The sequence below is a fragment of the Fusarium falciforme genome, chromosome 6 (genome assembly GCF_026873545.1).
Source record: "Fusarium falciforme chromosome 6, complete sequence".
Taxonomy (NCBI): Eukaryota; Fungi; Ascomycota; class Sordariomycetes; order Hypocreales; family Nectriaceae; genus Fusarium; species Fusarium falciforme.
In genome coordinates, this window is record NC_070549.1 from 2,194,135 (window position 1) to 2,206,917 (window position 12,783).

At 54.6% G+C, this 12,783-nt stretch overlaps 2 protein-coding genes across 2 annotated transcripts; both read right to left on the reverse strand.

The window, feature by feature from the left end:
• Window positions 1-2,029: 2,029 nt before the first annotated feature.
• On the reverse strand, window positions 2,030-3,090 carry NCS54_00826000 (Chitin synthase export chaperone; the record flags this gene model as incomplete). Its single annotated transcript, XM_053153655.1, has 2 exons — window positions 2,030-2,221; window positions 2,278-3,090. The coding sequence occupies 2 exons, from the start codon at window positions 3,088-3,090 to the stop codon at window positions 2,030-2,032; spliced, it is 1,005 nt and encodes a 334-aa protein (XP_053009630.1).
• Window positions 3,091-5,031: 1,941 nt separating this feature from the next.
• On the reverse strand, window positions 5,032-7,262 carry NCS54_00826100 (Hypothetical protein; the record flags this gene model as incomplete). Its single annotated transcript, XM_053153656.1, has 3 exons — window positions 5,032-6,254; window positions 6,306-6,594; window positions 6,645-7,262. 3 exons carry the CDS (start codon window positions 7,260-7,262, stop codon window positions 5,032-5,034), a joined length of 2,130 nt encoding a protein of 709 aa, XP_053009631.1.
• Window positions 7,263-12,783: the final 5,521 nt, after the last annotated feature.

Below are 12,783 nucleotides of genomic sequence, written 5' to 3' on the forward strand. Positions count from 1 at the left end.
CAACCATGTGTGCAAAAGTATGCACCCTGGTCCTCATCTTGTTTCTTTTATCTTTGCCCAGGCTCGGCCTCTCCCTCTCCCTCGCTCAGCTCCATGCTTCTTCCCTCAACGGGCAAACCGTACAGTGTAGATATCGACGCATTAGGTACCCCCAGCTGCGAGCCATGGATACCCGGCGACCTCTTTACCAGCGGACGGGTACCGAGCCCAGCAACGCAGCAAGCGAAACGTAAAAAGCCGACAGGCCACCCCCCTTGCTCGTCACCACCGTCCTCTTTGGAACTAGTGTATCATCACGTGCGAGGAGACTATAGGCAACCGATGCCGCAAAGGAGGAAGGAGAGTACCTCTCACCTAGGCGAGGCAATTTGGGGCAAAGCACCTTTGTGGCGCCCTGGATAGACGCGAGATTTGAGGGAGATGCAACGATACGGGGGAGAGAGTCCAAGTGTCACGTCCACTCTGATCGGCTTCTCTCTTTGACCCTGCACTTGCATTTGCGTTCATGTGAACAGAGTATCAATTATTTAGCCTAGGTATGTACAAATGAGCCAGAAATTGCTGATACGGGGCGGAGACAACGTACCTAGCGTGTGTACACACACGCGAAACCGGATATATGGAGACACCCAATATGATTCAACTCTAGCTGGGGAGAAAGGCTCGCTCCAGAGTGAGTGCGTCGTATTTGGAAACACTCACGGTCCAATCAGTCACCCATTTCACCGTAAAGTTGAACTGAGGCCCCATCCCATCCATCCATCTCATCCGCATCCACATCCAAAAGAGAGCCGCCCCCGAGGAAACAAGCAGCCAACAATCCAATCCAATGCCAGCTGACCATGTTCCCACCCTTTTTTTTTCCTCCTCTCCCGCTATACCACCAACCAACCTAGCCCAGCCCAGTACAGCACAGTACAGCACCGTACCAACAGATGGATCCCCACGCCTCCCCTGTCTTTGTGGCGTCCCAGCCTGGCGCGATAGTCTCGTCACGCCCTCGGTTCGCTCATTGAATTGATCTGGTACAGCAAAGTACACCTCACGCCTATGCATGCAGAGATCCTGCCAATATTACTCGGGTTCCTGTCCTGCATCCCCATGTGCGCCACGCGGAATAAGTCTGCTTGACGCTCACTGGCTGCGCAAATCCGCGGTTAGCATTCCGTCCTTTCACATTCTTATCGCCGACGACAACCAACTATCGTTCGTATCCCCCCTACCTAGCTGAAATGTGTCGGAGACCGCCGCCGAGTGGGTACTCAACCCGTGACAAATACCAGCCAACCCAACTCGAGGTGCCTATCATTGGTAACGGATGACGTACCTTTTGCCAAGCTATTCGCTATTCGTGGCTATTCACTCGCGAACCTTTGCTTGGAAACACGAACCTTACTCGAGTCCGTCTCGTTTCTATTTGCTGCGAAACGACCTCTACTGCACATCATATGCACTCGAGTCAGGGCCATCTATCTGTCGCCCGTCCCACTCATCACTATACTGTAGTAGTATGGATCCATCAACGTCGTATTCCCATCAGGGATGGCATGGCTCATTTACACGATCCTTATTCCAGCCGCCACCAGAACCACCTGAAGCATTGGTAATTACTGACACGGTCGTTATGTTATAGGTTATATAAACTATATGTATATACTGTATGCAAGAGTCACTAATCACTACTTGTCGCTAAGACCCTCATCTCATCCCATCATCCCGGCTGTTAATGCAGCCCACGTATTATCATGCCTTGCTCGCTTGCCTCATCCCTTCTCCTTCTGCTTGCTGATCTCATCCACCCCAGTTTTCGTTTACCGCCGGTTGCCCGCCAAAGTCCGACCACCGTACCTCAGGTATGATCCATTGAAAACGCCACGCAATGTAAAAAGGAAGTCCAAAAAACAGTTTGTGCCCAGAACCCATTCCTCCGCGGTTTCGGGGTCAGATGGATGCGCTTCAGGCGTCGAAAAAAATATTGTGTGAAAAAAGTCTCGTTACTGGCATCAAGGTCGCGTCAAGGTCGAAGCGTTTAGTACTTGGCCGAGTATCGTGCTGCGCTTGGCGAATAGGGCAGATCATATGAGCTGGAGTGGCCGTAGGGGTCCTCTGAGAAGACAGTTGCCCTGCGCTCCTCCTCGGGCAACAGCTCCTTGACCTCCCAGTTGTTCATCCTTGTGCCCACCGAGAATTCGAGATCCTCTTTGGTAATGGAATCCCAGTACTATCCAATGTTAGCAGTGTTCTATAGTGAAAGCTTCCCTTTTGATCGAGACATACCTTGTAAACCATCATAACGCCCAACAAGTTGCATACAGTTGCAAGGAACAGACCGTCAATGTAGTGGCTAATAGCGACACAAATCTTGGCGCTGAATGCATAAAGGAGAACCTGTCCAGCAACAAAGAAGAAGATACCGAAGGCGATGTCTCCAAGGGGCCAGCGATCCTGCAGCGTCCTCGTCACCAGCAGAATCTGCATAGCCACATACACGAAGAGCTGGATCGCGTTGAGGAGGTATAGAACAACAAAAAGGCCGATAGTCTTGTTGGGCCCGAGTCCGGCCCAGCTCTTAAACGTTGCCAGCGAAACGAGGAAACTGATGGCAAAGGCAACCAGGGAGCAGACACGCAACATCCACACTGACAGGGGTGTGCCGTCTTCGTACAGCTGAAAACCGACAAATCCGTTGATGAGTAGACAGGTGATGACAGCGCTGCTGAGTCCGTTCTGTACACTAACAAAGTACGGGTACGGGTCGCTGCCAGGAGGGGCCACACCGGCGTCGACAATGAGGGACACAGCGGTCAGAAGCATGTACAGGTAGAAGAAGCTGAGAATCTCCTTGCGTCCGACAGCAGTAAACTTGCTTCGCACGTGAAGAATCATGATGACGGTCATGATGAGGGCGACGATGTGCATAACGGAGGCGGCGCCTTCAAAGATGATGGTGTTGGCGAGCTCGATGTTGCGGGCATAGCATTCGGGCTCAATGCCCACGCGGCCAGAGGCCTCGATGACAGGACCGACTTGTGCGCATAGTGGCAGAGGGGCAATCTCGCAGATGAACCTAAAGTCGCCGAAGGAGGACATGATGGGCGGATCAGGCTCGCAGGCCGGCGGTCGTCGGGAGGATCGTAGGGTATCGCCTATTAAAGGATAACGAGGGGATCGAGGGGCATATGCCGTCCAAAAACGAGCGACGTAACGAGAGTATGGCCCAACAGATCGTCGGCGTTCGTATCCCTCTCGAAGGGGCCGTCGTCGTCGAGGTTGTCGTCGAGTCGTCCAAATCCTCCGCAGAACCAATCGCCAAACCAGCCGTCAATCGTCACGGCGTCGAGGGCGAGATCAAGGGAAGTAGTAAAAGGGGCCTCGTTCGGGATTGGAATGCAATCGCGTCCCTTGACGGCGCAGAAGGGTATCGGTCTGTCGGTGGTTGGTAGTCCCAGGGCCAAATGTCTCGTCCTTGGCTTCGCGCCGCCCCTTTCTTTCCACCACAGCGGATAGGCTAAAAATGAGAGAGATCCGGGTCTAAACAAGAGATGGTCGGAAAACGGAAGAATATTCGGAAGCGATACTGGGAAGATGGTCAAGAGCGAATGTGTAGCAGAGCTGTCGAGTGCCTCTGCTGACGCTGCCAGGCTTTGGCTGGGGAAGAGAATGGACGAGGCGCCGGGAGAGACTGAGGAGACGGGCAGGTTCTGGTTGCTGTGCCGTCGTTGTGGGCAGGCGCAAGTCAAAGTGGCACAGGTGGGGAACTAAGGCGCAGGGACGTGGCTGGTGAGATTAGTGATTGGTTGGCTTCCTTGATTTCGGTGGTTGCCGTGGAAAGCGGAAAGAGCCATGTTCGCAGAAGGTACGTAGCTTCTTCCACCCTTGTGGTGATTGACGCTAAAGTGGATACGACGTTCGAGTCGTCCATTCATGACCCACTTTACCCGCGTTTGCCCATTGACGGATTGTTCACTCCAGCTGCGATTGTTCGCGAATGAAATGAGATGGGCTATCATCAAATTAAACTGGGCTATGAAGAAAAAGAGGCGAAACTTTGGTTATCTGAAGCCTGCAACATTGATGCAACTTTAGGTTCCTGTAAAGGGTATATGTATTTTCCTATGAACGCTCAGCAGCGTCATAACTACACGATTAATCATATGTCAGATTATACCACTTCTTTGGTGTAATGTACTTGGAGCGGTGTTCAACAATGAGCTACGTTGTTTTGCCCCTGTTGATTTTGTAAACGATATAGAAAACAATGATTTCGGATAGTTATGCCTCCGGTTAACAGTATGACTCTTCTATATTCTTATGCCTTTCCCTCCCATGGATACGGATGCTGAAACTTGAACACACAACAATCATGACATGAAGCAAGGCATTATACATTTTCCCAACAAATTACTAACGTACAGCACACGTCGCATCACAAGCAAGATTTAACTCCAAAGCTTTGGGTAATCAACCGCTCTCGGCAGGGTCATCAATTGACTTTCCATGTCTCATCTATTCTAAGTCCCGTCATTGCTGACCATTCCATTGAGTCTATTGAAACGCCATGCCTCCGCTGGCGTTACAAGAGGAGATCCAACCATGTTGGAGATCTTGCGTGATCTGAGAGCTGCTACTCCAGACAGCCAGACGCATCGCAAATGCACTTCCCCGAGTGCCATTCATTTCAGCCTCGAGTGGCTTTCACCAGGTCCATCACCCAAAAGCCACATAACGCCAAGAAAAATGCAACCGTGATCCATAATGCCTCGATCCTTTCCCTATGAAGTCCCTGTTCCGGTGGCCTGCTGAGCCTTGCCAGGCCTGATTCCTTTCCTTCCTAAACGCCTGGGCCATGCATCCATAATTTCGGTTAAATACAGCAAAAAAGTCTAGTGACGAAAAGCAAAACAGAAGGATTGCGAGAATTTGATTAGACCCCGTCCCCGCACATCAAAGTCTGTCAAATCCTTAGAAAGAAGTTTGGAGTCGAGTAACTCCAGTTGACTCAAAGCCAGTCGAAGGGTAATCCCGTCATCCCTAAGACGGGTAGTGCCCTTGAGGAAGGCCGTGATGCGGAAGCGCCTGGTGCTGGGGCTGGCCGCGGTTGTAGACGAGGAACTCAGGCACGATACCAGTCCGAAGGTCGTTGCGCCGTCCCAGAGGTTGATAGTGCATCTGGTTCGGAGGAACTGGCACCGAGAGGTGATACTGCTCCAGTGAGGCCGAGGGAGGCGGGTACAGGAGTGTGTTTACGTGACGAACAGGCTTGTACGGACTAGGTCGCTGCTGCAGGTAGACACTCGGCGAGTTTGAGATAGGTGTATGTGCGATTGGGGTGTGGACAGTCGAAGCCTGGCTGTACTGGTCGGGCACTGGTGAAGAGGTGAATGGGACAAGGCGTCCAGGGCTGGCGTGTCTCGCAGGAGTGCCAAAGTTGGCTGGAGCGTGAGAAGGAAAGCCACCTTGGGACAAGGTAACAGCCGTCGTAGTAGGCAGAGGGGGCTGCTGAACCATAGCCGCGGGTGCCGGCGGATAGACTGTCGACATGGCGCGCACACCGGTCTGCAGTGGAGGGAGAGAGACGTGAACCGAAGGAGTGGCTGCGACCTGCTGTGCCGCCTGAGGATATCCATTGACGCCGACGTTGCCACCAGTAAAGGGTGCCGACGTAGGCTGGGGCTGCTCGGTGATCACAGTGAGGTGAGGAACAGGCAGCCTGGACGGCTCCATGATGCCGTTGGATCTTGGGTTGACAGGAGCCATGACAGGGGCCGGGACTCGCTGAGGGGCAGCAGCTCGCTTCGCAGGGTGGTCCATAACCTCGCCCTCGGGGCTGCGCTTTCGTGACACGGGAAACTGAAGGTTAGGCTTCGTAGCGAGCGGGGAGACGGCATTCGAATGGTAGGCGTTCCAATTTGCCGAGTGGCTCGAGCTGGGTGAAAAGTTGCTTGTCGTGACAGTCGGCGTGACAGGCAGGTTGACGGCGGGCTGCATCGCCGTCGGTGAGGGGATGGGTGAGTGATAGGCCTTGTTGGTTGGCGAAGGGATGAGAATTGGTGACGCTGGCAGTCGCGTAGCCCGCTCGTAGTACTCGTGGAAGCACGCCAGCTTGTCCAACCACTCCTTCCACTGGTCCTCGGTTGCCACCAAATTGTATCGCATGTTGCTCAGGAACTCGACCTCCATAACATGGATTTCCTGCACTGCGAAGCATGACACCTCAGCCCAGGTCTTGTTCGTGTATGTGTTATCGTCCAAGACTATACCAGGTCAGTTTCCGAAATTCACGTCCAGAGTCGTAATGCACTTACACTTGTTCCCGAGCATGAGGGCAACTGTGAGCAACCGGTATTCGCTTCCTGCGCGCCCCTTGATCTGGGGCGTCGACATCTTGAGCCGGTAAATAAACAGCAGGGCTAGCAGGATGACATTTTGCGTCACTTGGGTCGTTGAAAGAACGTTGTAGACCCATTTGCGAAACTGATCGTAGGGCTTGGCTAGAGTAGGCAGCCGGGAGATGATGGCATTGGGACCCCTCGCGCGAACAGTTTCGGCCTGCTTGAGCTCTTCAATCGACTCGAACCAGAACAAACATGTCATCTAACGCAGGTTAGCCCACGCACGTAAATCGAAGACAGGAACAAACCAACCTGAGCAGCGAAATCTGAGAGATTGCCGCCTGCGGGGCTGATGCACTTGGGGATCTGCAGGCTGTGAGAGACCAGCGATTCAGATTCGTCCTTGCTCCGTGTCATGGTTGATGTAGAAGATGGTGACAAAGGTCGGAGTGTCTGTCGAGAAGAGCAAATCGACTGCGTTGCGGACGAGACGGAACCGTTTCGGGACTGAGAGGCGTGAGGGACGGGATGGAGTTCGTGCTGCGGATGAGTTGCCTGCTGCTGTTGATAGGAGTAGTGGCCATGATGGGTCTGGGGTTGTTGTTGTGGTTGTTGAGGTTGGGCGGAGGGATAGCGGTAGTATTGAGAGCCCCTCGTCTCGTTCATGGCGGCGGTTACCCGGGCAGCTTGAGGTACTGCAGCAGGATAGTTGTGCATAGCATGGCTATCATAAGAAGCCAGCTGAGGTTGGAAAACAGTGCTCATCTCGTCTGATGGGGGAGTCCTCAATCCGCTCCCGAGCAGCTTGACGTCGTTGGTAAGAGGAGGCAGCTTGATGCTCGTGGGAGGGAAGCCTGCTTTCCGACCGACGGAGCTGTGGATGGGAGAGGGAGGAAAATTGGACGAGTTAATCGAGATGCCAACCGACATGGGGAATTGAATGTCCCGGCGAGGAGGTGCAGCACAAGCAGAAGATCACAATCGCCAAGCGTTAGCCTGCGAGATGGAGTGAAGCTTCAAAGTTGCCCTCTCAGCTACACAATTCCAGTGCGGGCAAAGCTAGAAAGGTGACCGTTGCGGCGCAGAATAGCTATTGTGCAAGGCGACAATCGAATGGGCCCCGCTGAGCTTGAATACGTGCGTGCGGCGGTATCTCGAATCGAAGGGAACAGGTGGTGGTTGCGTTTGTCAAGAGCCAGATGCTGCGTTTGCTTAATAGGCCTGCAAGGAAACCAGGGCCATTATCGATCAAAACAAAACCGCCCAACACTTAGCAGACCAGCTGAAGGCGAAGGAAGTCGGTGCGAGGTCGGTTCTTTAAGGTCGAGAGAGCGGCAGTCGTGGTATTTCGAGGAGTGTCGTCGGATGTAGGAGGTGACCGGGACTAGAGTATCAATTGGTGTTGTTCGGAGGGAAGAGGAGATGTTGGACAACGACGGAGGTTGTGAATGGGTAGACGAGTTAATTAGGGAAGGGAAACTAAACGGGAAGGAAAGAAGAAAAGGGAAAGGGAAGGGGAGGTAGAAAAGAGAAGCAGTCAACAGAATGAGCTCAGTCAGTCCATGGCTGGTGGTTGCGTGTGTAGTTCAGTTCGTAGTGTCGTCGTTCTCTGTAGGTACTAAACGTAGGTAGTGGAGGTCCGTAGTTTCTCGCAGACGTACCGTACACGCAGCAAGCAGTAGGGGTGTCCCACCGGTAGCCCCATCCACCCACCCATCCATCCATCCATGGATGAGAGGTGTATGTACCTGGTAGCGCCTGTCGATGGTCCTTCTGGAGACTGATGAGAAGCCCTGGCCTGGATTGGACTCCGTGTGTAGGTTGGCTCCATGAAGCCATGGGCTGCCGTTCCGTTGGCCGAGTGTCGATTCCTCTCTCGGACATCGCACACGCACACCCGCCCGGCCGTGGGCCAGTTTGCGCCGTGTGCCCAGAGGTAAGGTAGGTACTCTAGGCAGGTACCGCCCGGCCATGTATCGCGATACCTGCAGCTTGCCTGGCCGTCCCATATAAAGACCTGGTACCACCAGCAGGTCAACGGGGGCTTTGCGAGGTCGCGGGCGTCTACTCAACCTGCTTAGACGTGCTAGACCAGGGCCGTCGTGGCGTCCTCCAGCTGACACCGCACCCAGCGACGACCCTGGTTTACGTGCTTTGCCCGCCCGTGCTAGCTGGGTGAGGTGAGGTGAGGTGCCTTCCATTCCCTTCCTGTACGCCCTGCAAAGAACCTGGACCACACGCCCCCCCACCCGCCCGCCGCTCCATGCTGAACCCTCACCCTCTCCTCTCCTCCCCTCCACTCCTCCCCAATCTCCATCCAAGCCCGCTAAACAGCGGGGGTCTTTCGGGTGCTGGAACCTACCACTCATCCGCTGCACTTTCAGCCCCCCCGGCCCATGGAGCATTCGCTCACAAGTCGCCCCTGGGAATTGCCCTGTACTGTACCGAAAGAGAGCACGCAGGCAAGACTGGGCCGGTGCAGCTTAGACACTGTACAGTTGGCGGGGGCCTTTCCAGTCTCCTTGTCCAAGGGATAGGTACGCTCTTTCCCAGGAGAGGAAAGAGGCGAGGAGGCGGAGGGCGGACTGCTTGCGAATGGCGGCTGAGATGGAAGGGGATGAATGCGCCCCTGGGGCCCCCTACGCAGCAAAACCTTCACCTCTACCCCCTGGACTTTGGAGAATGGTACAGTGTAAGAAGAGGATCGATCATATTGGACTGCTATTATTAAGATTTCACTCAGGAAACATGGCTCCGTGTTGGCACGAAGCTTCTCGTTCAAACCGGCCGGATTGTCCCTTTCATTATTAGACGTTACTCGTACAAGCTCAACTCTCAAGGAACTCAACTCGTTTTCTCTGGACAATTCTCGCTTGCTTGACCGACGGGACCATGAGTGGTGTGCTGGGGAGGGTGGCCTGCAACATACGTACCTGCCTGCTTACTGTACGCATTCCCGCGCAAGCGGTACGACCTTGGTTGCTCTCATGAGCCATCAACATGAGCCATGAGCCATGCCGTCGCTTGCTCCACTCTGATTCCTTGCTTGACCTCTTCAGGAACGTGGATGCGTGAGCGCCGGCCGCGCGTGAAAATCACCACCACCTGGCAGCTCAGGGCTCGGGCTCGGGCTCGGGCTCTCTGCACCCAGACCCAAGCGGAGGGCCCGCAGTTCCGCTGCCGTAGGTCGCCGTCGCCGTCGTCCCTGACCCGTTGATGCTGGGCTTGGTTCAGTTTGCTTTGATTTGCTTTGGCTTTGTCTGGCTGTCTTGGGGCGGCCTGGGCCCTGTCGCTAATAGATTACGGCGGCCACAGTCATCCAGCTCAGCCTGGGGCTAGACAAGATTAGTTACCGTCTCAAGAGGAGCCATGACCAAGAGGCAACTTGTGAGGGTTCCGAGATGCTGTCATGGAGAAGACGGCTGTGTCCCCACAAGCCCATTCTCCATCCATTCCCCTCCAACTGGGATGAACACCCATTCGTTGGGAGACGCGCACATCAATCTGGCTGCCGCTCCTCGACCCAAGAATGGTCAAGTCAATTTCGGCCTCTTCGTCACCAGACAGACGGACGTGCACTGTCTTGGACTTTTTTTTTTTTTTTTACCTTGCCCGTCATTCATCATCCCCCTTGGTTCAAGGCTGATCCGAAGACTGAGACGAAAAGGATTTCGGATAATGGCCACGTCTTGGCCGCAGCTGGGGTGCTGAGTGAGCCCGAGTCACGAAAAAAAGTTTTGTCGCCAAAATAGACGCCTCTCCTTGATTCCCTGCCAAAGGGTCAAGTCCATCCCACAGTGTTGGATTCAGTAGTCTCCCACAGCGGGACTGGGTGCCCCAAGGTAACCCGCCTTATCGTCCATTCAATCAAAGCCACCGCCTGGCCCCATCCGACAACCTGGCGCTGGACGTGGGCATCCCTGCGGCTGCATCTTCCCCTCGTACAGCGCCATATTCAGAGTCCAGGCCGTCATCACGCTCCTCCTACAGAGAGGCTAGAGAGGCGATGATCCAGAAGACCGGCCAGGGCAACCCGGGCCCAGCCAGTTGCAAGCGACAGGTCGGCGTCTCGCAAAGCTCCAGCTGTGTCAGCCAGCACAATCCATCCGCGCCAGGTCGTCAAGCCTCAACTTGTAACACTTGCGAATCGACACATGGTCCTTGTCGTCTTGGAGAGCACCCTTTCAAGCCCTTGTCACCTGCGTGCAAGCATGTCTGTCTATCTGCCTGTGTCAGTCGTTCTGGTGTGCGCGCCTGGTTTCGCCGAGACCTCTGGGTGTTGTGCCAGTGAAAGCCACCAAGGCAACTTTCCAGGGCTGGCGGGCGCTTCGATGGAGCAGACGCGAGAGAGGGCTTGTTGCCCGTTAGAACACGGCCAGTGTACCCGTCACTGCATTCCGTCGCCCGTGACCCTGCTTGGCCGAAGCGAATGATGGATGCACCGAGACTGTCACCAACAAGACACGGACGACAGCTGGGCTGCGGTTTGAAAGAGCAATATTCGGCGTTTCCAATCTCGTGCAGCGGACTCAGGAAAGACATTTCACGCAGCCAGTCAGCCAGCCAGCTTTGCTCGGGCCCGCATCCTGTTTCCGTGGGTGTGCGTTTCTTTGTGTTTCTGTTCGAGATTTCTCAACTGGCTGCTGATGCCCGTCCTCCTGCCAAACTCTGCCCGAGCGCCCAGGCATGCACGTATCGCCTGTGCCGAAGGGATTTTTGATGTGTTTTTGCCCGCATTACGGAGCACATCTCTGGGTCAAAGACGCAATCCCACCCGTCAACGCCATGCCGGCGTTGGATTCAGGACGGAGGACGCAGGTAGGGAGGCGTATCCTCGGACATGGGGGCACCGGCTTGGGCTGGTCAAAGGTGAGTTTTGCAGGCGTATGTTCAGGCCACTTACTCGCAGTAAGAAACAGAAACTTTCCATGCACTCACTCCCCGCCAATGTCTCGAGGCTACAGTCCACCGCTGGGAAATGACTTGTCTCGTTTTGCTTTCTTTTCCTGGGGTCTTTTTCTTGACGACTCCAGATCGTATCTCGGGCGCCGGGAATGCCATGGCACATACCCGTACATAGTTAGGGAGCATAGCATGGACACTCGCTGTCGCTAGCACGCTCCGTCTCGCGTGGTCACCAGCGGTTGGCGAAATCGAATACGTCAAAGAGCCCCATCATGCTTCGTACAGAAGTTGGTTGTCCCGCTCATCCCGTGCCTGGTGGTCACCTCGTAAACCATGCCGCCGCAGCCTGCTTTTCTCGTATGTGGATTGTTTGGCGCAGGCATGGAGATCAAAGCTCGACGACATGCAACGCGACGAGGTGGATGCATTGATGACCACTCTTTGATCATCTTTGAACTGGGCGAATCAGTGCAGAACGGCGCACTGGATTTCCGAGCACTGTCAGCCAGACAGCCAACCATATCAAGGCGCCAACGACAGGGAACCTTGGAGATTACCCTTGCCTTAGAGATTGCCCTTGACGGCAAGTTGGGGCCAAGAAGCAGCCTAGGCAAGGAAAGTGTCTCTTGTGCTCCCGAAGCTGATGAGCGGAAAGGCCATTTCCTCATCTTGAGCGGAGGGTCTGTTCTGCAGGGATGATGGACTTCGATCAGAGCTTCTTTGAAGGGGTGAACGAATGGATCGATCATGGGACGGCACAGTGGATGTCAGATTTCCAAGTCAGAAGCAACGCGAGTGATAAAACTGTACCGAACAAGTGCCATCCATGGATCCTTGGTCCAGGCGGAAGCAAACGTATCCATATCCGTACCTACTTTACCCCGTTGTGATGAGTTTCGAGGGGAGGTGGCACCGTCCAGCCAAGCCCAGACCAACCCAGAGCAAGGAGCCGGGCGGTGATAATTACCGTCGATCCCTTGCCGCGACGGGAAAGGCTGAAGGAAACAGTGAAGCAGTCTAAAGGGGGAGGGGGATATGTGTTGTAGGTTCCGTAGTCGTGTGAAAACTGCAGGCTCAAAGTTGTCTTTGCTCGATGCTCGGGTTCTTACTGGTCTTGAAGGCAACGGCATGTTGGACCCTGGCAAGCTCCCATTGCTTGGAATTGTTCAGGGAAGCAGAAGTTGTGCCAGTCCGTTTCTACCTTCCCTGGAGTAGAATAAGTCCCCGTTGTATCCACTCTTGGTGTCTATCATGATTGGCCCAGAAGGAAGCAATTGCTGACCCTGCCAGGCGCGGAGGGGGAAACATCAAGGAGCGGGAAGGCACCGGCGCTTTCCCAGTTCTGGCGTCCGTCTTTCCACTCCGAACCTCCATTCCATCCATCCTGCCCGAGCTACTGTGCAGCAGCAAGTCCTGTATCCCATCCCGCTGGCTGGCTGCCTTGTCATCCACCACTGCCTTCATCCATCGCCCTTTCTCGTCAAGCAACACTACCCAACACGGCCCACCAGGACTATCGCATGCCCACCACCGGGGATGCATTACA